Source organism: Puccinia triticina, chromosome 16A (genome assembly GCF_026914185.1).
Source record: "Puccinia triticina chromosome 16A, complete sequence".
Lineage (NCBI taxonomy): Eukaryota > Fungi > Basidiomycota > Pucciniomycetes > Pucciniales > Pucciniaceae > Puccinia > Puccinia triticina.
The window spans coordinates 1963575-1989428 of record NC_070573.1 but is presented as its reverse complement, the minus strand read 5'-3'; the positions used below and the strand labels follow the sequence as shown (position 1 = coordinate 1989428).

Genomic DNA, 25854 nt, shown 5'->3' with positions numbered 1-25854 from the left:
GGTTTGCGAGTCTCATCAAGGAAATTCAACTTCAAGAAGTCGTTGAGGACATCGAAGTTTTGGTGGACAACAAAGGGGCGATCGATCTCGCCAACAGCGAAACATCCCAAAACAGCTTTCGCACAAAACATATGGACATCCGACTGCACTTCGTGCGTGAATTGATCCGGTTCCACCTCATCAAGCTGCGATACGTCAAAACACATGTCAATGCGGCCGATTTTCTCACCAAAGCGCTTGGGCGCTCGGTAATCCGTCGATCTCTCGCCCAAATCGGGGTCATCCAAATCTACAACATTACTTCTAATCTTGCAACTAGAAGCACCCAAGGCTGTAGGAATACACGCCCAGACCCGCAGCAACCAGCCAGGAAGCTAGCGCGGTTAGAAACCAAAACAGACCCAGCCGGAGATAAGGGTAAGCCCCTTTTTCCCAAGCCCAGACCCGCAGCCCTAACAGGCCAGTCAGAAAGCTTATGCGTATCGCCACGTCGAATGCAAACAGCCCCATCCGAAGCAACAAACGCAACGGCCAAGAACAAGCGAAACGCCCAAACAAACCCCAGAACCTTGTACGTTCCCGAGGTCAGAGACAGACAGATTCAAGCAGCATACTGACTAAATCTTGTCCTTTCTCAGAACTCTTGCGGAACGACTCGGCACACAGACCAGGCACGAGCTGCTCAACAGAATTACGGAAGACATAGACCACCGTAAGTACTGGAGCAGCTCCCTAGACCGTAAAGATGCAGAAGCCGAGCTGACCGAGAACGGCGCTCGCGCAAACAGACAGAACCGCAGCGGAACCATTCCGTCAGGACAAAGAACGTTTATTCCAATAAACCGTTGTCACCAGCGTAAGCAACAGCAACCAGAAAGAGAACGCTAGATGAGCTCCAGGGACTGACTGAGACATGAGCTCTGCCCGTCGTGTAGATCAACCATATAGCTAGCGATAAGCAGCGCAGACGCAGTGCTCCTCACCCATCCAACTCATCCCACTCATCTCCATAGCCATCAGGCCACTCTCGACCTGCCTTTAGGTACATAGAGAAAAATGCTACTTATTAATGATCCTGTAGTTACAAACGTAGTTGCAAGAGTCTAATGAGAAATGAACTTTAGTTTCTCCAAAATTTTCAGTAATTGTGCCTTTTTTTTTCCTCCTGAAACAGATAACGTATTGATAATATTTGAGGATAGTGCGTTATCAGAGTGAAGCAGATGCTGTACATTGCTCCACCCCTCGATAATGTGCTATTGCAATGAAACACATGCTCTACAGTGCCCCACCCCTGGATATTTTGCTATTGCATTATCCAGGGGTCAAACAGACCCAACCCAATGATAACTTTTCAAAAATCTAGCCCCAAAGTAATCATATACCTTCAGGTAGAACTTGTTGCATTATTTCCTGGCCACATCCTTAATTGAACCCGTACCACAGACCAGTCACTCATACTCACAGTCAATTTCAAATCAAATCATGGCCCTCGAACCCCACGGAGCGGAGAACTTGACCAAGTCTGCAAATGATGGACATGGAACTGATACATCCACGACTCAACTGCGCCGATCAAGGCGTTCTTCTTCTGTAGTAGTTGCACCAAACATGGTCACCCCATCCTCTGATTCTCGGGTAAAAATAACTCGTCCAGCGACTCGGAAACGACCAGCAGAAAGGTCATCCAATGTAGATTCCGTGCAATCAAAAACCAAAGGCAAAAGGACAAGCAAGCCGGTTAAGAAGAGGCAATGCGCAGAGAATTCTTCGAAACGCGCTTTGACAAGTAATACAATTGCCATGCCAGCTGGCAAGCCAAAGAGGGTTAAAGGAGCGGTTTCTCGCGCAGAGGTGTGTATATTCTAATAAATGTCATTCCATCCGGGCTTCTACTGGATTTTGATTGATAATGATTTGATATTTCTCACCTTTATTTCCAGTTCAATTCTAATGGTGACGCCTACAATTTTGATCAGGATTCTACCGACGCCAACGGGCCAAATAACAACAAAAAGAAGAACAAGTACGCAAATGTACTTGATTATTTTGAGGATCCTGTGCGGAGGGAAGGTGATCCACCTGGTCTTGCCTTGATGTACAAGTGCAAGTGGTGCCCGAACACCTACCGAGCACAAAAATCATCTCAAGCAAATCTAAAAACTCATTGGGATGGGTCAACCCAGGCGGACAAAAACCAGAAAGGCTGCCCCGGTTGGGAGAAAGCCAAGCAAGCGGGCATCAAGTTACCGCCAACTGTTGCCAAAAAAATTGCTACTCCAAACAAACAGACTGGGCTAACAGTATTCATCAAGCCAGCCTTTGTGAATCGGGTCTTGAACCAGCTCTTGATGTTGTGGCAGATCCGCCAGGCGTTGCCATGGTCTCGAATTGAAGATCCATTCCTCCGTGCCGCTTTTCAGTTTGCAAACCCCAAGGCTGTGCTCTACGGACAACAATGGTCCGCTGATGAGGCCAAGAAATTATACTCCGTCCTCAAATCTCATGTTTTCAACAAGCTAAATGTATGTGGATAACCTTTTTAATTATGTACCAACTTTCTGATTGTTTGGTATTGGCTTTAAAAAGAACCTCGACACTCGATTTACCCTGATCCACGATGTGTGGACGACTAAAGGCAACCGTTTTGCTTTCATTGGCGCGGCAGTTGCCTATGTCAACCAAGATTGGCAGTACATTGTCCGACATCTAACCCTCAAGATGATACCTTGGAAGCACGCCGGTCACCTCTTGGCGCGGCCCATCGCAACATTACTCAGAAAGAATAAGCTGTATCAAAAGATAAGTTGAATCATTATGTAAATTGTATATGTACTTGACCTTTCCAACGCTTACTTAGGTCTTCCTACTTTTATACATGCTCGCCCAGACAACTGACTTGGGTTCGAACAATAACAAAATGGCCAGTTACATGTATGACTTACTCACCAACGGCAACGGTACCACCACCGCGGGTGATGTTGATTGGGACCCAACGACAATGCACATCCAGTGCATTTGCCACAAACTGGCTTTGATTGTCAATGCGGGTCTTGCCGCATTGTCACTCAAGACTCTGCCCCCAGGGAAAGCAAAAGAATTGGTCTTAGGCTTCTTCCCGGTTCTTGGACGACTCACTGAGGAAGAGGAGCCCAAGGAACCTGAATTTTCAGGTCCCCTACCAGTCAATGAGGGCAAAGTGGTTGACAGGAGCAACTCTGGACAATATGCGCTTGATGTTGATTCCAATGCTGACTACGGTAACGCAGACAATGAGGCTTCTGACACGGGAGAAGAACTTGCTGCGGCCACTGACAGCTATTAAAATGAGGAAGAATTCACAAACTCTTTGGGTGGTTCAGGTAGTAAACATGTCAAGTCAAGCAAACTCAAAGATCTTACCAAAAAGGTATTTTTTTTGGCTATGTACTAGATGTACATAATTGATTAATTGGTGAAACTAACTTTTGCCCATAGCTTGATACAGTGATCAAACATATTACTCGTCCAGCAGCGCAGCGGGCCAATTTTGATCATGTTGCTAAACAGCTTAAATTGGTAGTTTCTCCATTGATAGGGGGATACGGTATCCGCTGGAATATCAAATACCAGAGCTACAGGAAAGCTATCAACACCAAAGAAGTTATTGATCAAATTCTCAAGGAATCTCAACAACAGAAGGGTGTCGGTGACTTTGAAAACATCCTCTTTTCCCTGAAAGACTGGCAAGAGATTGAAAGTCTTAATGATGAGTAGGTTAGCATTAAATAAATTCTGTGTGTCAGAACTAACATTTCCAAGTCCACTGATGCATCATCAACTCAGATTTTTGTAGAGCTCACCTCCCAGATGGAAGGTAACTCGGCAACAGGAACACACATCATTCCCAAATATCTGGAGCTGAGCAAAGGTCTCAAGGAGAAGATCTTGGATGCGCTCAAAACCAATTCCCTTTACCCAATTTACCATGCAATGCTTTGCCGAGTTGAGAGATATCTAGCCAAGGCCATGGACTGCAAAACCTTAATTATTTCCACAATCTTGCATCCGTGTTACCGGATGCACATCTTCTAATTAGGTTTTGGTCTTGGAAGCAGCGAGGTAAAAAAGTGCCTTGCACTTCTTCAGAATGAGTTCAAACTTGAAAAGGAATGGAAAAGACATGCCACCACACATGCTACGGATGCCAATGTGATTGAAATAAAAAAGCCGGCTGCTCTTGAACCCACATCGCTCATGGCCCGCCTCGCTTTGCGGATGACACAACAACCAACCCCTCAGGACAATGAGATTGAGATGTAACTCAACGCGAACCTTTCATTCAAGCAAGGGTCCATAGACCACAAGAATACTCCTTTGAAATGGTGGAAAGTTAGTTTCTTTTCTTTTGATCTACTTGTCTTTTTAGCAGCAGTGTTGCATATGCTCATTGATTGTTTTTTATTGAAAGGCGAACCAGGGGAGTTACCCCACACTGCCTTTCATGGCCCGCGCCTATCTGGGAGCTGCTGGGAGCTCCTGCGCTGTCGAGAGATTATTCTTGGCAGCTTCAGATGTGTGTAGCAGTAGACGTGGGAGCCTACTTCCCTCAACTATGTTGCGCTGTGTTAGCAACCTGATGTGGCTTCGCAAAGATATCCCTTTGACTGGAGACTTCGCGGAGGCCGGGAAGGCGTTGAAGGCAATCCTCCCCCAAAAACAATAAATATATAGTGAATTTATTTGCGTTATCAGTTAAATTACTAGTAATTACATTGCTTCATTTACTTCAGTAATGTAGCTACAGGGAAAAAATCCCCGCCCCCCCCCCACAAGATAACGTAATTGGAACAAAAATTTGGCTAGGATGGATATTTATAACGTAAAAATCTAGCATTACAGATAACGGTAACAATAATGGTCCAAAAATCATTACGTTACCGTTACGCTACCATTACGGGTAGCGTAACTACCCAGTGTTGATGAGGGTCTGCTAAGATGAGGAGGGGCAGCTCTAGTCTGGTATTCTAGCGCATTGGTGAGCTTCTTTACTTTATCCTTCAACTCCTCTGTCTCAGTAGGATCCTGAATGGCAACTTTCTTCTTGGGTATCTCTTTTGTAATGGTTACCACTTCTTCATCATCAAAATCAATAATGATTAGAGACATGTCAACATGTTTCTTTAAAGTATCCAATTCTGGAATAATGTTATGTCTATCTTTGTTCTTCTTGAGTTGCTTGGCGTGCGCTAAGTCTTTGGTTACTTCCTTCTTGAGTTTGGCGGAGAGGGCTCTCCAAAGAGGATTCCCACTTTCTGGGTTTAGATGACTGTATCCCATCCTGATGAAATAGTCTGTCATTTCTTCCAGCTCCCCAATGAAATTTTTGTACTCAGTTCTAGTCTTGATACCCTGACTTTCTTGTAGAGATGGCACTTGGCACCCGCCGGCGGGTACCCGCCACACTTCAGCACATAATTCTATGCGCTTGCAGGTACCCATTGCGCGCGTGCAGCTCCCTGCATGTATTTTTACTAAAATGGAACCCCTGTCAAGCGCCATGGGCGCCTGAAGGTGCATAGAGTTATGTGCTGAAGTGTGACAGGTACCCGCCGGCGGGTGCCAAGTGCCATCTCTACTTTCTTGGGCCTTTTGGATCAACTGTGGTATGGTGTCTTCTCTATATTTCCTAAACAGAATAGCTCTTCCCCAATTTCTGATCATCTGCTTCTTTAGGAGCTCCCAGTTACCGGTTTTGTGTCCATCCATCTGCTCAAGAGCTTCACTTATCTTCTTATTATAAATGATAAGTGGCAATTGAAATGCAAGATCAATTGCACTGGCACCCTGAATCACCAGGGGGGAATGTGTTGCACTCTCTAGGGAGTGCCAAGCTGTAATTTTGTATGCAATGGGGTCTGATGTGATTCAAATGTCAACTTCAACTCTTTTTCACTTTCTTCCGAATACAAGGGTAACTGTAGGTCAAGTTGTTTTGGAATGATCTGTAACTCAATTCCAACACATGAACATCTCTTGGCTGAAGTTTTGTGTTAGGTTCATGATCATGATAACAACTGTGGAATTGAGCTTCAATGCACACAAGTGTTTCCAAAAATGTACCTATCCGTATTCTAAAATACATCCTCATCCAAGTGAGGGGGAATAATTTTCATTGCAGATCTTTTCAGTCAAATAACCCATAACATCATACCATGCAACATAATTTTGAAATGTGGCAACTTTGGAGGATCAGCCAACTGGCTGATGAATCCTTGCAGCATATTTCTTCCATGCGGATTCCCTATATTAAAATGGAAAGAAAGTGGTTTGCCATCAACTTTCTATTCTTCAAGTATCAATCAGTGTCAGAGCAAGGAAAACCTGTGTAACATGCAATTTTCCTCCCATAAATATGAAATATGAAAATACTGGAGTCAATTTTACCTACCATTTTTTCCAAGGGATGAACCAGAAAATAATGTTGAATTGTGAATTTTGAAGAGTTGTCAATTTGGGAATATACACCTTGCCTAATACATGACTACACACTGTACAATTTTTGTAAATTGAAATACAATTGACTGAAAAATGCATGTTCTAGAGGCCTAAACAAAGCTTCTCAAGGGAAACACGGTAGATTGTTGGATATTCACAAGTGCATCAATATTCCCTTGCTCCTGGAGCTAGCTGGAGAAATAATTCAAAATCTGGTCTGAGAAATCCAAGGTGAGTGGTGAATTATTGAATCATAATGCCCACACAAATACCAATGTTGGTAACACATTTTTTCTTGTAAATTTATCATCTTTAGATGTTATACCCAGCCATTTTACATGAATCTCCTCCTATCTACCTTTGTTTTGATTTGCATGGTTCAAAAAAATGTCTCTGATTGCTCTCATCACATGGTACTTGTGTAGCACCACCTTTTAGTTAATACTTCTATACTGCAGACCTGCTTTATCCAGAACACTCAAAATAAGTGGCCTTCAGAAAGCAGGATTTGCCCAAATATGTGAGGAAAGTAAGTAAAAAAACTGGTGTCTGGTGGTTTGAAGGTTGGTACAAGTGAACTATGGGCATGGGGGTACACTTGGATTGGCTCAGAATCCCCCTTTTTTACCGGGGAGGGGTTTTTTATTTTGTAATTTCCACCCTCATGTTTGGGCAAACATCAGGGTGGACATTGGCCAGAAGTTTACCCATGTAACCAAAATTGATGACCAGTCATGTGTGTTTTTCATTGCTCTGGGAAATTCTCAGCTCAATGTCCACCACATTCTGGCCATCCACACTTCCAGAAAAATTGGCTGGGTTGAGTTTATCCCAGTTAAACTGGGATTAACTCAACCAATTTAAACTTGGTTGATCTCAACTGATGAAATATAAATGCAAGGTACCCCCCTTGGGTTTCTATTTCATTGGATGAGATCAACCCATTTTAAATTGGTTGAGTGCATCCCAGTTAAACTTGGATGACTTCATCCCAGCCAAATATGCTGGCAGTGCCAACTGGGCTTTCCCGAGCTCTGTGAACAGTATTTACTGCCTTCCAAGCTCAGAAAGGCCTGCGCAATGTGCAGCATGTGCTGGTCATTGGGTTGTTGCTTCCCCGACTCGGGGAACCCTGTAATTTGTCCACCACAACGTTCGGCCGAACATCGTGGTGGACAAGTGCAGTGGACATCAACCTGCTGCCTCCCCAAGCTCAAATCCAATGACCAGCAACTACTAGCCATAACATGGGTGAATTCCAAGCCCGATGACCAACAGATACTGGTCATTGAGCCAGCCTTCCCAAGCTTGTTAGGCAATATATACTGTCCACCCAGCTCACAAAAGCGCAGCTGGATGGTCAGCATTCCCTGGCAGTTGAGCCAGGAATTCCCCAGTGCAATGTATAGTATTTGATGTTTCATTAATCTGGGAAAGGGCCGCTCTCATAAATGAACAACATGTACTATTCATTAAGCTGAACTTTTAGTAGCACATTTGTGATCAAGTGGAGGATATCTTCACTCAATGACCGGTGTAAAAATAGTAATTGAGAAACGAATACCTCCTATGAATGGAAATACAAACTGGTCATTGAGTGGAGGATATCTCCACTCATTGGCAGGTATACATGGTCAAAAAATGTAGGATTTCTATACTCCATGGCTCATACAGAGGATCATGGAGTGGAGTATTTATCCAGTTGATTTCTTTACAAACCAGTAATGGAGTGGAGGTATTCTCCACTTTATGGCCATAAAAAATGGTAATAATCAAGTGGAGGGTTTCTCCACTTGATGGCTAGTACACACCGGTCATTGGAGACCACCTGTGTGTACCAGACTATGAGTGGAGAAAACCATTAGTTGAGTTTAACTCACCATAGAAAACAAGATGGGATAAAGATCAGACCAGCATGAGTTGAGTATGAACATATGAACAACTCTCAACTCATATCTGGCAGACTTCTAGAAAGAAATTACGGTCTGGCACTCTCTAGAGAGTGCAACACATTCCTCCCTGGTGAATAGAAGCGACCTTTCTTACTCTCTGTATGAAAATCTCTACTTCCATACCATCAAAATGAAAATTTGTCTTTTTGATGTTGTGGTAGACGGAAAAGTGGAAAAATAAAAAGTTTTTTCTACACCACATAAGTACTCGTACTAGGCCTAAAGATACCACCAAATGGACCCCAGAAATGGATTCTACGGCCAATTTCACCCCTATTCACCACCAGAAGCACCCCTGGGCCCCCTCTAGTGTGGAAGTTACACCTCATGGACACCTATCACACGGCCAGCCCCAGTAACCCAGCTGTCACCTGCCTCAACCCAAGTTTCACAGTAGTACACATATACACATCACAGGATACAAACATAAATCTCCCTGTCAGGCTACACTCATTACATATTAACTACATACACTCCTTTATATACATAGTATGACATCATTTACACTGTTTCTGCAGCCTCAGACTTTGGTGTATGCACTAATTCCCCCTGTATGACAGCTCATGCAGTCTACTGTCACCTCATGCATGCGTTAGAATGTTCTGTTGTATATTCTGACATCATGTATGCACCCCTGGCACGTTTAGAATGTTCTGTTGTATATTCTGACACCATTCATGCATCCTTGGGGGGGTCATGACATCATTTGTATCTACTCCCACCAGCTAAAATCCCTCACCCTGTTGTCTAAATTAGCTGAAACCCTAACCCACAAGCCCCTCAGGGGCTCCACTTTTGTCTATAAAAGGAGCTCTCTTCACCCCCAGTGGTCTGCTCCCCAGTTCCTCACCCAGAACTCACAAGTCACCCAACACTCATCCACACTCAAATCCTAAAACCCTTATACAAATTAGAGCTGGCACTTGGCACCCGCCGGCGGGTACCCATCACACTTCAGCACATAATTCTATGCGCCTGCAGGCGCCCATGGCGGGTGCCAGGGGTTCCATTTTAGTAAAAATACATGCAGGGAGCTGCATGCGCGCAATGGGTACCTGTAAGCGCATAGAATTATGTGCTGAAGTGTGGCGGGTACCCCCCGGCAGGTGCCAAGTGCCAGCTCTAATAACAATAAATCAACCCTTATAGCAACAATTCAACCCTTATAAAAAATTAATTAAAACACTTACACGTTGCCAGTCAAACATATTTCATCTGGAACAGACCAGACCTATCACTTAATAAAACTTGCCAAGCTGAGCTTGGTGGGTCTTGTTGACTGATAACAGAAGGGCAGAGCTTGCAACCCCATCAACATACCCTTCAAAATTCAGCAAAAGGGTTTCATTACCACTTTTGAGTCTTACACCGCACAGACCGTTCATCAAGAGCTATGACTCCCCTCGATGACTGGCACAAACCAGTAATTGGAGATAAGGAGTGAATCTGCTCAATGCCAGTCTGTACTGGTCATCAAGAGGTGTGAGTCCCCCCAATACAACCACAGATTGACATTGAGACAAGATGGAGACCTTGAGGAGGATGCCTCTGTAGAGTTGTCTGTCAGTCTGCTACCATGATGTATCACCATAATATGGAGGGCTGTCAGATTGACCCATGAGCACTACCAACAAACCACCCAGCTGGCAGCCACAGGCATCTGTAGCCTAGTTGTTAAAGGCAGCACTCTAGGATGTGTCTCAGCATAGCTGAGGTTGTGAGTTTGACTCTCACCAGACACATCTTCATTTTACAGTCTCTACACTTCTTGCATTTCACCACGTGACTGGCAGGGCGGCGGTGGTGCCAACCCCGGTAGCGGCCGCAGCAGTGGCAGCAGTTGCAGTACTATTCTATCAAACTTAACTAAGTCCCTCTATTTGAGGGGGGGCACTGTCTCTACATTCTCTACACTTCTTGCATTTCACCACGTGACTGGTAGGGCGGTGGTGGTTCCAACCCCGGTAGCGGCTGCAGGGGTGGCAGCAGTTGCAGTAATATTCTATCTAATTTAACTAAGTCCCTCTATTTGAGGAGGGGCTCCAAACACAGGTAGGAGGGTGGGGCTTAGTTAAGTTAGTGTTTTATTCTTATGCACTCCAACATGTCACTTTGTTATTCATCCCATCCATCTACCATGTACACATATTTATTTGCTACTGATTTTACATTTAAATAGTTTTTGCAGCCCCAGCTATTGATTGGATATTGTGGCATTGTAGCAGTAGCAACAGTCAAGTTCTAGTATTTATTCAAGACTCAATCCCCGCATCAGGTCCCAGAGTAATCCATGGCATCTTGCCTGTGTTTATTGGAAATGTAGAGGCTTCACATAGCTCTGCTTCAACTCCCATCCACCTGGATGGCAATCCTGATACCGCCACATTTTCTGAGGTGGTGCACAACCCAAATCAGGTGTTAGGTTAGTCAATGAATCATCAATTCAGATGAATAGGAAACTGTTTTGGGCTGACATGTTGCATAAATATATATATGCAGGAACTCTTGCCACAATTTCTAACGACTCTGAAAACTTGGTCTTTCCTACCAATCTCATTGCCAATCAAGCCCCACTCAATTCTGTGGATCTACCAGGAGCCTTTCCTGTTGAACAAGTTGCCGCTCCAATTATTGTCTTTGATTGGTACCCACTAGTCCAGGACTCATTCATTCAAGACATCAATAATAATTGAATTGATTAAACAGAAGTGATCTCAGAGGATCTCAGCTGCAAAACCTTTTTTTTTGCTTTATTTCATGGTACCCTCCTCAAGACACACGAGATTGGCGGACAGAGGATTTATGACAGTTTAAAATAAGAAAATCTCTTATCTCTGAGTCTTGTAGTTAAACTTCTCACCATTCTTTTGTATCCGGATCTGATTGGCAGAACTCTGCGCTCATTTATTTCTCTGAACAAAATTTCAACATGCAGATGTGGTTGCATCCAAGCTTTCTTGGAACAATTCAGTAATCTGAAAGATCTAGTGGCATCATGCTTTGATGCAGCGGGCCTGACTTATCTGTCAGCATAGCCAAGAGCATGGTCTCCGACCTCGCCATGCGGAACCTTGATGAGGTCGTCGTGGTGCCTTGCCAGCTCATCACCGACGGTCATCACGAACAGGATCCGAAAAGAAAACCGGCACGCTCCCGACCAGGCATTCGGCGACATCGAACTCCAACCACGCATTCCACTTTCAGGAGGGCGGGAATTCTCCCTTCTTTCTGTCTGGGTGGGCTACCCGATGTACCTTGGCCGTTGGAAAGAACTAAGTGCACCCGATCCAGAAGAATTCGGTCGGGACACTTGGAACTGCCCAAGTATGTACAAAACATCTTTGACTCATGCTAATTGATCCATTGCTAACAGATAAGCTCTTCATGCTTCCAGCTCCCAGGTTGTGAGTCTGACGTCTGAACATTGAGGAGGAAGGAAATCACGGCTTCGTGATCTCATACGATACGGACGGTGCGACGGAAAAGAAGATCATGTATTCAATGCGACCTGAGGGAAGAAGGTCGAGCACGACGACGCTTGAGGGTGGGATGGGCGACAGCGTGTCAGCACTGCTTGAGCCAGAAAACAGTCCTACGTTCACAATTCAGCAGGTGACATTCAAGGCGCCCAAGGACCTCTCCGGCGACTCTGTCTGTCTCTCACGCTATTGATCAAAGCCAGGACGATCGGCAGAAGGGCCGGCTTTCCGCCGAAGGCTTCATTGGACAGCTTATCAAGCGGCTCGAACTGGTGTGCAGCCGCCACCAAATCATCTTCATCGACGACGCCCGTGCGCCCCGTGCCGGCGGCCTTACTCGCCAGGATGACGATGCGGAGCAGCAGCTCGAGGACGACGATACCGAGAGGCTGAGACGGCCCATCGTCGTCGACCGTAGCCCCATCATCAGTATCGCTGACTTTCACGCGGCCACGGGCTCTCATCCCGCCATGCCCTTCAACTTGTTCGCCCGGATGTCCAGAGACGTCAGGTATGAGTGGACCGGTCGCGCCCGGAGCTGTGGGTGCAAAGGCATGTGGTAGGGGGGCCGGGGAGAAGTCGGTCATACCCAGAAACTGGCTTCCGGGGGCCGGATCGATGCGCTGCGCCTCGCTGGAAAGGCAACGGGAGGAGCCTCAACCGGATCATCTAGCAATCTGGCATCAGCTCTCACTCAGACACAACTGTCTCATCAACTGGGTCAAAGACACTCTCGACCTGGACGTCCAAGCCGCCCAGCAGGAGGACCAAAACAATAAGAACGATGCCCTGGCCATCGAACTCAATGGTGATCCGACCAACCTCGACCCAGATCCACTCCAACTTCCATCTGGCTCAGAATCCGACGAACAATCCAGTCTCGGCGACCAGGATGACTCATCCTCCGACACCGAACAACTCTTCTCGTTCAGCGATGGCGATTCCGATGACCAAGCCGATCCTGACCCCAATGAGTCCTATGTGACCACACTAAATGATGCCGATCAGAACAGCAGTCAAGAGTCAAGTGAGGATGAAGAAAAAGATGAACTAGAGGACAAAAAGCGAAAAGATCAAGACCAACCGCTCTCCCTCGATAATATAGAGTCTCATTCATCATCATCAGCATCCTCATCCAAAAACACACACAAACACAAACACCGGCGATCAGCGGTTGATAGCGACTTCTTCTCGTTAGCCGAATCCGAATAGAAAGCCGAGGATGGTGAAGCAGAGATGAGGAGGAAGCTCAGACGAGCGACTGGGATGGGTGGCCAACCTGAGGATGACGAAGATAGCGAACAGGATGAAGAGGTTGATATGTTTTCCCGATTTGATACTGGCCTGATAGACGACGAGGACGCTATGGATGAGGATGGTGATGATGAGGGTGGACAAGTCGATCTGGATTCAGTCGCAGGTACTGCCCCTATCACTTTCTCCTCAAGAACATGCATCCTCAACCAAACTAGAACTAACACTGTTCTTCTTAGTTTTTCAATAGATCTCAGATATAACGATTTCTTTGCCCGGATCGCCGGCAAGCCCTCTGGAAAGAGACAGCCCAAAAAAGTTGATACCCCAGCTACCAAGAAAAAAACAAAGATACAGCCCAAACTCGGCAAGGTCAGGTTCTCAGAGGAAGTCAAAGTCAAAGAGATCCCTGCCAAGAATCGAGGTGTCCGGGTGGCTGAAATCTCGAGTGCTGACGAGGATGAAGATGACGATGACGATGACGTAGACTTCCACTCCGATGATGAACTGATAGTGAAGATGAGGAAGAACAAGAAGAAAGATCGGATGCTCACGACTCATCCGATAATAGCGATTCAGATTCTAACGGCCATGACAGTCAAGACGAAGACGCAGGAGAAAAAACAATGAGCCGGCTGAGTGGAGATCTCTTTGACGATGGCTTCTCAGAAGATGGGTCAGATTCAGATGGCTCGGATCTAGGGGCTGCTGAAGAAGATTTGTTGAGACACGCGAAGAAGATGAAGAGCTTATCTAAGCAAATCGCGCAACTCGAAGCAGAGAACGTCGCCAAGAAGGAGTGGATGATGAAGGGTGAACCGATTACTTCAGCCCCGTCAACCACCCGACGCCGGCTCGGCACTCCCGGTGAGGACAGTAAGTGTCCGACCTTTCTTACACTTGTTTGAATGAGGAAGTCAAGCTGAATTCCTTTCTCATTCAAACAAGTTGGCCACGAGCGCGACGCGCAACAGCAACGCCGCGATGAGAGTCCTCTGCTCGACCGTGTACCGGACGTGTACCTTCCGATCCGTTTCGGCACATGAACATGAACCTAGGTGGACAAGGGGATGAGCTCGGAGATGATCTTGCTGACTTAGAATTCAACGGACCGAACTGACCCCCACGCAGCAGATGTATGCCGATCTCGGAGTGGATGATGTCGCGTCGGACCTGGCGGACCGATTCTTAGTAGTAAGTCGCTTTCCCACCTCTCCCCTCATCTCACTTTGCCCCCCTTGTCATCCTCCCTTAGCCAGTCGAGCCGCAACCTAGCACTCCCCCCTCCCTCCGCCGCCGCCTCTCATCCACCTCTTCCCCGCGACCCCAGCTGATCTGTATTCTCACCTAATCCGCATGCCCAGATGCCTCAGGACGATCGAAACGCCATGATATTTCTAATTTTCGCCACTCTTCGGGGGCGACTAGATTCAACCCGAGGGAGCCACTGTGCCACTCCGGCCGGCAAGGCTCCGCCTGACTTCCCCCTGAGCCAGGCCGACCGTGTCCGCATTTTCGAGTTCTTGCCTCTGGTGAAGGTAAGTCATTGCTGAGCCCGTGTCAATATCTACGCCGCTCATTTCACTCACCTCTACCCCGCAGGAAATTAGGTGTCGTGCTGCGCGCGAGGCGATGATGATCAGCAATGTTGAGTCATACTCGAGAGACCGCAGGGAAACTTCAGTCTTCGGACTGGTCATGGTGAGCCCCTCCCTACTCGCCAGCGCCCCCGATGGCATAACTCGACCCTAACAAACTTCCAAACCAGGCTTCTCTCGAGGATTGGCATGATGCGTGAGTTACAGCGCCTCATACATGTGCCCCCTGCATTGTTGACCTTTCTCCTCAAAAAAAAGCTACACCGCAGGCAAGATGCCGCTCTCATTATTTATACAGTCCTCAATTCAACAGCTGAAGTGCGTTTTCTACAAAGGGTACGCCGTCCTTGGTTTGACAGCTGTATCGATCGTCGGGTTAGCTCTGATCTAGAGCTTGAATAGTGGAGGTGTTGATTATCGGAGCCCTTTGGTCACCACACTCTTCGGTTGCTTCCCGAGTCCGTTGTGCATTTGCTAAAATTAAACTCGAGATTACAAATCCGCATTAAGACACTGTATCGATTTGATGATCGGTGTGGATACATCGTCATTTTATTGTTTGATCTTCTTCGATGAGTAAGCTCGCCATCGGCAGAATGACGGAAGAGAGACCGCACAGCGTGAATCAAGTTATCCTTTGGAACAGCGGGCTGTGTGTAGTTTGGGATACTTTTCCTTCGTTTCTCAGATTGTACTTATCTTAGACTGTATCTATCGATGGTCTTGTCGCAATATAGATGGGCAATCAATGCTGCGAAAGCATTGTAAGCAGAAGAAAGCTAATTAATAGCGGCACAAAAGAGAAGAACACTGAGAATAACCGAGGAGAACAAGCAGGCAGTATGTAGTTGGGAAAATTACACAAGAGCTAGTATCTGTGAGCATCTTGATGTTCCCTGTTGATTTTTTTTCTGAGCAGAGAAAAGACTGCCGGGTTATGCTGGCCGCCACCGTGGATGGTTTTGTTCAGTTGTTCTTTAGTGTAACCGTTGTGCTCGTCAAGCATGGACTGGTAAAATGCTTCGACTGAAGGAAAGATATCAGCTAGTCATTCCAATGTGACGGGAAAAAAGGGAATACTCACAATCTTTGATTTTCTCACAAGGGTGACAGACAGCCCAGCAACGTTTCAGGAAAGCCCCAGTGAAGACGTGGAACTTGACCTCCTCCCAGTTGAAATCATCAGCGCATTCATCTCGAAACCCCTTTTCTCGGAGCCTATGATTGTACAAAGAAAGAAAAGTAAACAAAAGTGAATTATAGAGATAAAAAGAAAAACAACTCACTTCCCGATCAGAGTTAGCCAATCGCCTTGGAAAAATTGGGGAAAATATCCCCCGTTACGAAGCCTGGGTTGTAAATGGTTATTCCTAGAAATGAAATCACAATATGATTGACACAAAACCAAGCAAAAACAGGATGAAAATAATAAAAACAAACCATCTTTTCTGACATTGAACAGCATCCCGATCAAAATCTTCTCCCTCGCAATACTTAGCAATCTCTTTCCAGGTTTCTGTATTGTGATCTTGATCAAACTCCAGCTTGAACTTGGGTTGGTTGAGGACCTCAAGAAGAATTCTGTCTTCATCTCCTGACCATAGAGGATGTTCGAGGAAAGGTGCCGGTTCAAATTTGGGTTTCGTGAGACTCTCAAGCTTCTTCACGATCGAAGTTTTCTCCCTCCAGACCAGTATTGCAGAAAGTTGAGAGAGTAATTTGAGTTTGGTTTTCCGATTTTGGAGAAGGGGATAGATTTGATGAATCGTTATGTCCTCTGAGGTGCAAAAATTTTGAATTTCTGCTGAAATAAAGCGATTTTCATCCGAGTGATAACAGCCACCAACAAAGCACATTCCTTAAAAAAAGAACATCATCTCAGTATTTCAAAATGCAACAGGAAGAAAGATAGAAAGAAACAGGGAGAAAATAGACTTTACCGTAGCAGACTTCAAGTTCCAACCGTTTGGGTGCTTCCAGAAAGTCCTCAATTACAATATCTAGATGGGTCTTACCCATCAGTTCTTTGCGACGTTTAGCGGGAAATACAGAATAATTCTGAGGAAAAAAGCAATCTTCTGCCAGAGTCCACTCTGCAGGATTGTATGGCCTCTCTCTCCAACCCGGTGGCACTTTGATAACGTCCCACGATGACGAGCGATCCACGATTTCCTGCGCCGGATACTTTGGAACTTTGACAAAGTCCTGCTCATCCATCTGCATTGGCTTTTTAACCTAGAAAAAAGAACAAAAAAATCAAGGAAGAAGGTTTGTCAGCAACATTTGTTAGCATGGGTTGGTTTTGACTTACCAGGCCTGTAGTGAATATTTGCTTTTTCCAGGAGTTAATTTCGCCAGCTTCGTGATAGAGTGTGCACCTTCTTTGCCGAATATCAATCTCGAACTCGTACACAAATTTTCTTACTGCCCTGTTGGCGGCTTCGAGCTCCTTCTCCTTCTGTGCCACCGCGTCGGCTTGCTCCTTGAGTTCCGCCAGGATCTCCATCAGCGCTGCGCGGTCGGTCGGGCGGGGTCTCTTCATGACGGATTGGGATGGACAGGGTTATCGGGTCGATCGGAGGATTTTCGAGGTTGGAGGCGTGTTTGCGCCTGCCGAGTCGGTGCACGGGTCTGCACTGCGCAGTGCTGCGCACAGCCAGTCACCTCCCTCCTTTCCTTGTTGACCGGCAAGGAAGCTCGACGACAGCGAGGATGGCTTCGACGAGCTCGACAAGCCTGCGGACTTGGCTCTTTCGACAACATCAAGCATTCGCTCAGGACTTTGCGAGTGGTAGTTTGAAAAACTGGATCGTCTGCGTGGGTAATGAGGCTGGCGGTAGGTAGCACAGCCCTTTTGGTTTTGAGTCGTTGGCTTGGATATAGAGACATAGATATACATCGATGCTGACTAGTGCTGCCTCGTCTATCCACAGATCTTGACACACTGGCATCGTCTATTGGATTCTCCTTTTTCGCCACGTTGGCTAGTAGCCAATCAAAGGGCAGCAATCCGGTTCGCAAATACGTACCCGTCCAACAAACCAAATCAACCGACTTCAAGCTGAGAGCGGAAAACATTGAGGTGCTCAAGCTGGCCAACTTGATGGACAATGAGCAGCCTGATGAGCCGATGGCGGAGTTGATCTGTTCGAATCGCATCGATTTCAGCAAGCTGACTCCGTACGGCGCCCAATATGCCTTGCTCGATCACAACCGGGTCAACGCTTCGATCTTTGGCGAGTCGGCCGAGGTTGTCGCAGTTATTGACCATCATCAGCCTGAGGCGGACGACCAACTCTATCGGTCTGCCGATCCTCGTCTCATTCAAGTCCCCACGGGCAGCTGCGCCTCGCTGGTCACCCAACATTTCTCGTCAGCTCTCACTGCGTCGGATTCGATCCCTCCTGAGATGGCCGATCTACTGCTCAGTGCAATCGCTATCGATACCGGAAACTTCAAGTCGATCGCTGAGGATGGGAAAGCCACGGAATCAGATATGACGGCCAAACAATGGCTCAAGCCTCGCTCCCGCTTTGCGAAGACTCTAGCCACTGAAAACTCATCGAATCTGTCGGGCTCTGGTAGTACCGGATTCAAAGATTTCTATAAACAGCTCTCGAAGATCCAAAAAGATGTCTCGACTCTCAGCTCGACTCAGCTCCTCCAACGTGATTACAAGCAGTCGGAAGTGAACGGCTGGGCGCTTGGGATCAGCTCGGTTCCTCTTGCTCTCGAAGTCTGGATCGAGGAGAAGTGCGGGGGGGAGTGGAGCGGGTTCTTGGACGGATTGAAGGAGCATGTCGAGAGCAAGAAGCTCGATTTAGGAAGCGTCTTGACGAGTGCATTCAAGCCGAAGCAATCCCCTGATCGAGCCGACTCGTCCATTGGACCAGGCCGAAGACTAGTCTTGCTAGTCACGGGGGAACGCAGGGGCCAGATATCGGGTCTGATCGACCAAGAGTTGGACAACCTGATGGCCGATCAATCCCTCCAACTGTCCCCGTTGTCTACCACTAATAAGCCTCTCTTGAAGCTCGAGGCGTGGACTTCTCTACACAATTCCTCTGTTTACACTTTCATCGTCGCAAACCCATCGGCTACTCGCAAACAGCTCACTCCCGTCCTGCTCAAATTGGTCGAAAAGCTGGGCCGCAAATCGTAATCTATCTTCTTATCTGACCTGTCCTAATTTGTGTTGTATCCAGTTTATGAAGTCCAGCTTATCTCCTCTTTCAGATATTTATTATCCGCGACAACTCTTTTGTAATAGTGCTGTTATCCATTTGTACCATCTAGTGATTGAAACAAAGATTACATATTGATTAGATCTTTGTATGGGCCAACAACCCCTGTGCACAAGCACTGAAGCTCTGTTTGTGCCTCGTTGGATGTCCTCGCCGAAGTAAGGCGCCACTGACTCTCCTGTTCTCTCGTGTTCTCCCAAATGTTCCATTCAGATACTACCCGGTGCAATGGCCTGTGTATTTCTGATTTTATGTTTCAGTCAGCTTTTTCCGACACTCCCGCCCTCCACCGCCCCTCGTCTCGCCCGCCGTTTTACGTGAGCCATCCTTGGGAAGAACCAATGAGGCTGATGTACACCTTCCAAATTTCCGGGGCTCCTCGCCACGTTTCGTGGGGCACTGGAGTGCGACGAACCGAGGTCCGCCTGTGCCCGTGTAGAAGAATATACTCCCTCATGAGTATCCCCAGTTCTCATTGGCACGGATTCGACAAATCATAAAATGCCCATCCTTGCCCTCCCTCTGCGCCGTTATTCCCTAATCTACCTCATCCTCATCTGGGGGTCGAGGATAGTTTCCGGTGGGGATTGGGATTCAGATGGACTGGAGCACGACGCCTGGCAGACCCTCCACGACCTGCCACATCAGTACGAGTATTCCACAGATCATGGCGGAGCCTTCAATGAAGCACATCCACCCCAGCCTGAATGGCATTCCACCAATTTAGACTTTTTCTCCTCGTCAAGGCCAGAACCTAGCACTTGGGCCCTGATGTCACCGCCTCATCCTTACCCAGCTAGCCCAGATGGAATATTGCGATTTTTACGCGACCATGAGATGCCAACGGACGCCACAAATTCGATCTTTTTCTCCTCGCCAACACCAGAACCCAACACTTGGTCCCTGATGACACCGCCTTATCCTTACCCAGCGAGCCCAGATGGAATATTGCGATTTTTACACGACCATGAGATGCCAACGGACGCTTCTACCTTCAGTCCAGAAGATCCTTCGACTAGCTGTGGGTCCCGATCATTTTTCTTCCGTCAAATCCGTTCATGAGGAGACGGAGGGAACTGAGTTTCTTATCATTCTCTCATCTTCGCAGCCCGCAAGAAGCCGAGGCTGGGTGACTTTAGCTATGAAATCCCAATCACGCCGCCCAGCACAGAGACTGGCCAAAGCGCGTCCCTTCAGCATCCAGGTTAGTCTACCCGGATACAATCAGGGGATTCGTGAGCCGAGTGGGAAGACACTCAAGAGCTGATTGCTTGGATGTCGATTGTGCAGGCACTCGGCCGACGACACAAAATGGAAAATTTGATGATATTTTGAACACCCCCAGAAGGCCAAGTGAACTCTACATCAGTTCAAGAAACGGGGCATTGCAAACAATCTTTCTCCATGATTCTCTTGACACATTCACAAAGCGGTCAGAGCAATCCGTCAAGCCCACGCAAATTAGAGACCTGATCTACGGACACGGCACATTGCCGATTGGGATGCACGTGTCGAACGGGGGATCGAGCATGCAATTACGTTTCCAAGACCCTGCAACGAAGCAACTTCTGACCCTGGATAATAATTGGCTCTACACGGTTTTGATAGCGTGGCTGTACGATTTGCATCAAAGGATTTTAGACCGTGCCAAACTACCCGCATACGCCTACAGGTTACAGCACGGCAAATTGATTGACTGGTTGAACAATCAGATCTTCACACCTCCCACCGGTCGTCCAATCATCGCAATGTACAAGTCATCAAGTCCTTTTGACTGGAATTCCCATCAATTCAGCCCTATCCAGTCTCAGTTGATAAGCTACTTCGGCCAACCTTTTAGCGCAAATGCCAACCTGTCAAATATTGCCACGAGTCTACTCAGAGAGTTTCTGGACAAGTGTGAAGGTGAGTTTGATTTTCGCCAGGTGGTCGGATGAATTGCAATTTGAAGTCTTTTAATGTTGTTGGACGGGCTGAATTAAAGTAATTCTTAACTATGGATCAATTTACTGCAGATGAGTATCTAGCATCAAGTTACGATCCGGAAACTTCAATTCGAGAGCCCGAAAGTCAAGAGTTTCTGGCCATCAGATCCGCCTTAATCGGCTCAGATCTTGACTTCGATATTACCCAATATAGACCCGGTGACAAACTTGTATCATCAATTCAGAGGCGTTTCTCAGCAGGATATGACCAAGTCTCAGCTGTGACAGCAAAGACGTTGAGGACCCTTCATCCGAAGTTACCAATAGCAACGTACCGCGTCAAAGGTGACCCAAACAATCAAATCATTCGAGCTTTGTCCGGAGAAGAAAAACAATTGCTTTGCAAGGCAGAATCACTTCAGAAGTTCACAATTCTAGCAAAGGCGATGCACTGGTATCACTCCAGGCTCCTCAGGATGGTCCAAGCAGAAATGGGATTCCTCGGAAGAACCCATGTATTGCTTGACTGGCTACTCGCAAGTATCATCAAGCCAAGCAATAGTCTTGCTGTCTTGGGCCTTTGCAAAAGTAAAGAAAGTCTTGCCCCTTGGGAGGACATCGAGAGGCGAAGTGAGCACTTATTCGGACAAGTTCAACTAGAATTAATTAAATACTTCTCTGAAAGATACCCGACGCCGAACATAGCCCGTTACGCAACATTCTTCATCTGTTCATATTATTGCGAGCATCAACCGGTTCTGTATAAATATCTCTTGAAAAAAATTGAACAGAATACTCCGAAAAGGAAACTTCCTTCCCTAGAAGATTTGTCTGACCAGATAAACCTGGAAGATATGATTAAACTTTTCGAGGAAGACCGCCTTTTTGACTTCTAAGTTGCACCTACGTCCGAATCCAATTTTTTTCAGAAGCAATGTTCAAAAAATAGTTAATCATAATTGATAAATATAACCACTGTCAGAAGAATAAACATATAGGATTGATTAATTGGGATTCCGAATGTCCACATGATCCAAGTAGATTAAAACGAGTGATTTCTATGTCCAAGAATCAAAAGACCACAATCGTCTAAAAACATAAAAATTGCCCCCGAAAGTGAGCAGAACTGAGTAAACGTTCAAACAGCTTTGCTACAAAAAACGTAGCGCAGTGATTTTTTCGTGCGCTGCGCATCGTAGCGGTTGACCCCCGCTACCTCTTGAGTTTTTTGGAAGGTTGTTTCGTTTTTGGCGTGCTGAGCTGAGGCTGGCTTGGACTGATGGAGATACATGTGCATGCATTGTAAAATTATAAATATACAATAAAACTGGACGCAAGTGACCACAGCCCCTTCCCCAAAAAAGAGCCCCTAATTTTTTCCCAATAGTGGCCGCACAATTAGAGATGAGAAAGTTGGAGGGCGACGACTAAGAGACGAAATCGGACGAAGAAACAATAATCAGTGTGAAGTGGAGTGTGTGTGTAGGATACGAGATGAACTGGGTAGGAGTGAGCGGAAAACATAGGAGTCAACCAGGATGGTAAAAGACAAAACATATCGAAAGCCGAAAGCTCAAGAACCCAACTCTTGCTGATCACTTGAACTGGTAAGAGATGAAGATGACTGGAAAGGGAAAAGATGAAAATCGACATGGGTGTGTGGGATGAACTATTCAAACTGTGCTGCATAAGCATGACAAGGTAAGATCTGTTTCATGAAAAAATAATCAAAAATGGAAATTGACTGCGAAATATGCAAATGGGGTGTTACTTTTGTTCGTGGGGGGATTCTTTGAAAGCGAAGACGGTTAACGATTGGCTTCGATCAAGAGGCCGAGGACGACGAGAGCGATAGTGGTGGGAGGGGTGATGAGAGCGTAAGAGATAAAGAGAGTTTTAGAGACGAGTTTCTCGAACTTGGCGTTTTGGAGGGCTTGGATCTTGAAGGACTTCGAGCCTATGGGGAACGGATTAGCGTTGGTCATTTGGGCGAGAGTGATAGCGGGTGGGGCACCGATGAGCAGGACGGTGACGAGGATAAAGCATGGATCTTCGTGGAATCGCGAGGATCCGGTGGGATCTTCTCCGGCCTGATCATTGCCGCGCTTGTGGAAGTATCGGAGGATCATGAAGAGTAACGGGATTAGTATCAGAGGGGTGATTATCATCCGGGCTAGGATCGAGCCTAGAATCGTCAGCCGTTCAACCCGTTTTGTCTTGCGTAGTCGCGCTTGAATCTTCTGCTCAGCTGGCGTCAGGGATTGCGTTGCCACTTCGGTCGAGGAGCTGTCAGCTTTCGGTTTGTTGGGATCGCTTGCGTTGAAATAGGCGCCTTGATCATGGGGTTGCTGATGTTAACCACAGGTTTTGTTAAGACTAACTCGAAAATGACTTACCCAGAACAACCAGTGTCAGGGGAACAGAAACATTTCCAGCACTCTTCAATGCACTAGATGAAGGAGAAAGGCCGGAGACGTTCTTTTAGGAACTCGGTGAATAACCAATTTTCTGACAAAAGACTGACCTTCGTAATGGACGAATTTCTTCCAGATATTGTTGTAGGCGTGGTAAAGAAACTACAATTAGTGATAAGAAAGCGGCGTATCTACATTCGGGCGGTTTAGAATCCTGGGTTAGTAGACTGACTTTCAAATTTCACATTTGAAGCAAGAGGGGAAGGAGAGATTGCAGAAAGAAGCACCACTAAAAAAAAGAGTGCTAACAAAGGTGGAGTCATGAACTGATTGATCCTCAAAACCGGTCGGAAGACTAGCCATCTGAACAGCTTTCTAGTTGTTTTCATCCGGCGACTATGCCTAGTCCCGTGGTGGGACAGCCGTCTTGGTCGTCGTTCCTCGGGTAGGGCTTGTTCTGAAATCGACTCGATCGATTCATTATTGCTCGTGTATGAGGTTGCGATACTGTTCCTCTTAGATGAGATCGATTGCATCCAATATTCTCTGACGTTGGGGAAGCTGTGAAAGATGGGACGTTGAAGATGAGCTTGGAGATGGTCCTCTGACTGCTCGATGATCGGCGAGGGCTGGGCTTGAGAGGAGTTGTCGATCGAGTCCAAGCTAAGACGGGGGCGCAGGTTGGAAGGCAGAGGATGATTGGTGTCGGTGGGGGAGACGAGTTGATCTGAAGATGAATGTTGAAAAGTAGGCTGTCGGTCGAGGTCAAGACTGGATTTAGGAGTGGGTCTGTCGATCGAGGTCAGAAAGGGGACCGACTCCTCGTGGGATCGGCTACCGTCTTCGACGTCCTCGTTATGGACCGAGTCGTGGTCGTCCTCGGTTCCGACTGAAGCGGATAAGAGCTTGACGCCGTAGGACCATCGGAATATCAAGCCCATAGTTGAAAATACGACCAAATAGGTCAACGAGCGGCCCAATTGCTATGTAAGGTGATCAGACGCATAGACGGGTTGGTCAGTGTGGTTAGAGTTCGGATGACGGAGGAATGTTGAGTATTAACCTTGTCCTTTGAGTCGTCTGTGCCCCACTTGAGGCCGTCTTGACCATGGATGGTGCTAATCAAGCTGGAAATCAAGGCGATGGGTAGCGAGTTGGAGTTCATGAACATTGAGAAACTCAAACAAAAGTTACGTTCCGACCTCTCCAGTCTAAACAGCTTGGACAATAGCCAGGCGACCAAGCAGGACGTGAGGGTGATGACCACGAAGCTTATGGGGACCACGTAGAGATCGGCAAGCTTTTCTGATGTCAGACTAAAGGCGACTTTGCTGAACATCAAAGCGGGGGTGAAAAATGAACTGAAGCCATCCGTCGTTTGTAGTTTATTGATGCGCGTACATAGAACACAGGGTTAGTTTGCTGCTCGATCAAGATTACCGTGGAATCTATGTAGCTCGATTGACTTACACATTGATCTTATTCAGCGTGTTTTTTGATTTGGAGTCGATGATGCCCTTTACACTCAAGACATAACCTGCGAGCTGAAGATCCGGGTGGAGAGGGACAGCCACTTAGAAATACTCATGGAGGAGCCTAGGGCAGTTCCAAGACAGGTTGTATCGATCAGGGTAGGTTTTGAGAGAGGACTTACACATAATAAGAAAACCTGGAAGGTTCAAGTGCGTTCCACCGGCCGCATCAAAAAATAATAATAATCAGAAAATCAGCAAGGTGCCTATCGAGTCTAGATCAGGAGGGAGTGAAGCGAAAGATATGTAAATAGATGACCTCAAGGATGCTGGCGGTGACTGTCCTAGAATCGCCGTACGGAGTCAGTTGGTAACACATAGCTACTGCCCCAGCTCGCTGGAGAGTAAACTAAGACTCACTTGATGATCCCAAGCGGATCGAAGGAGGTGCCCGTGAGACGGAAGGATGGGTCGGCGGCCATGGCGGATAGCTTTGCCTCGCGCAGAGCCCGAGAGGACACTCTTTTTATCGAAGGAAGACCGATTAAGTTTTTCTGCCAAGAAGTGGGTGCTGGGTGGCGCCATTAATTTATGTATGCACTTCCGCCAAGCCTGCCCCGCCTGCATAAGTGTATATCCGCTTACGTAATAGTCCTCCTCGGAGCGCATCCGCCGGAACACACAGCGTTGCAGGCACACTCGGGGTGATCGGGGGGAACCACCACTGGCGAAAAAATATCAGAAAATATCCCACAGGCGTGGCGGATGTTTTGTTACATAAATACATGCGAAGATGACTTTCAATCTTCCAACAAATCTTCACCCAAGATAAACTGCAGTGTCCTCCAGGCTGTCTAAAAACAGCTCTCTATGTAGCCGAGATGAGTATTGATGGGCACAATTATCACCAGAGTCAGACTTTGCATAAATGTTAAATGGAAAAGCTGGCCACTGTTGTGTCACAACCAGAAGTAAGGGTATGACAGGTATGACTATAGAGCTGGAATATGGATCAAGAATATCTTTCATGACCTGCCAG

General features: G+C 46.8%; 8 protein-coding genes across 8 annotated transcripts; 6 read left to right on the top strand and 2 right to left on the bottom strand.

Moving 5' to 3' along the window:
* Positions 1 to 11472: 11472 nt before the first annotated feature.
* On the top strand, positions 11473 to 13120 carry PtA15_16A221 (uncharacterized protein; the record flags this gene model as incomplete). The annotated part of the gene is made up of 4 exons (XM_053163891.1): positions 11473 to 11665; positions 11803 to 11833; positions 12108 to 12419; positions 12550 to 13120. The coding sequence occupies 4 exons, from the start codon at positions 11473 to 11475 to the stop codon at positions 13118 to 13120; spliced, it is 1107 nt and encodes a 368-aa protein (XP_053027870.1).
* A 24-nt stretch (positions 13121 to 13144) lies between these two features.
* On the top strand, positions 13145 to 13748 carry PtA15_16A220 (uncharacterized protein; the record flags this gene model as incomplete). The annotated part of the gene is made up of 3 exons (XM_053163890.1): positions 13145 to 13328; positions 13413 to 13675; positions 13734 to 13748. 3 exons carry the CDS (start codon positions 13145 to 13147, stop codon positions 13746 to 13748), a joined length of 462 nt encoding a protein of 153 aa, XP_053027869.1.
* Positions 13749 to 13788: 40 nt separating this feature from the next.
* On the top strand, positions 13789 to 14208 carry PtA15_16A219 (uncharacterized protein; the record flags this gene model as incomplete). Its single annotated transcript, XM_053163888.1, has 2 exons — positions 13789 to 14038; positions 14111 to 14208. The coding sequence occupies 2 exons, from the start codon at positions 13789 to 13791 to the stop codon at positions 14206 to 14208; spliced, it is 348 nt and encodes a 115-aa protein (XP_053027868.1).
* An 88-nt stretch (positions 14209 to 14296) lies between these two features.
* PtA15_16A218 (uncharacterized protein) lies at positions 14297 to 15238 on the top strand (the record flags this gene model as incomplete). Its single annotated transcript, XM_053163887.1, has 6 exons — positions 14297 to 14356; positions 14527 to 14700; positions 14765 to 14863; positions 14931 to 14956; positions 15019 to 15096; positions 15163 to 15238. 6 exons carry the CDS (start codon positions 14297 to 14299, stop codon positions 15236 to 15238), a joined length of 513 nt encoding a protein of 170 aa, XP_053027867.1.
* Positions 15239 to 15628: 390 nt separating this feature from the next.
* Positions 15629 to 17302, bottom strand: PtA15_16A217 (uncharacterized protein; the record flags this gene model as incomplete). The annotated part of the gene is made up of 6 exons (XM_053163886.1): positions 15629 to 15786; positions 15845 to 15978; positions 16047 to 16130; positions 16201 to 16618; positions 16701 to 16995; positions 17072 to 17302. The coding sequence occupies 6 exons, from the start codon at positions 17300 to 17302 to the stop codon at positions 15629 to 15631; spliced, it is 1320 nt and encodes a 439-aa protein (XP_053027866.1).
* An 11-nt stretch (positions 17303 to 17313) lies between these two features.
* On the top strand, positions 17314 to 18922 carry PtA15_16A216 (uncharacterized protein; the record flags this gene model as incomplete). The annotated part of the gene is made up of 2 exons (XM_053163885.1): positions 17314 to 17596; positions 17694 to 18922. 2 exons carry the CDS (start codon positions 17314 to 17316, stop codon positions 18920 to 18922), a joined length of 1512 nt encoding a protein of 503 aa, XP_053027865.1.
* A 583-nt stretch (positions 18923 to 19505) lies between these two features.
* Positions 19506 to 21214, top strand: PtA15_16A215 (uncharacterized protein; the record flags this gene model as incomplete). Its single annotated transcript, XM_053163884.1, has 5 exons — positions 19506 to 20025; positions 20113 to 20208; positions 20295 to 20909; positions 21020 to 21073; positions 21144 to 21214. The coding sequence occupies 5 exons, from the start codon at positions 19506 to 19508 to the stop codon at positions 21212 to 21214; spliced, it is 1356 nt and encodes a 451-aa protein (XP_053027864.1).
* Positions 21215 to 22737: 1523 nt separating this feature from the next.
* Positions 22738 to 25297, bottom strand: PtA15_16A214 (uncharacterized protein; the record flags this gene model as incomplete). Its single annotated transcript, XM_053163883.1, has 9 exons — positions 22738 to 23261; positions 23326 to 23378; positions 23454 to 23534; positions 23653 to 24326; positions 24407 to 24704; positions 24814 to 24887; positions 24998 to 25012; positions 25135 to 25159; positions 25236 to 25297. The coding sequence occupies 9 exons, from the start codon at positions 25295 to 25297 to the stop codon at positions 22738 to 22740; spliced, it is 1806 nt and encodes a 601-aa protein (XP_053027863.1).
* Between the last annotated feature and the right edge of the window lie 557 nt (positions 25298 to 25854).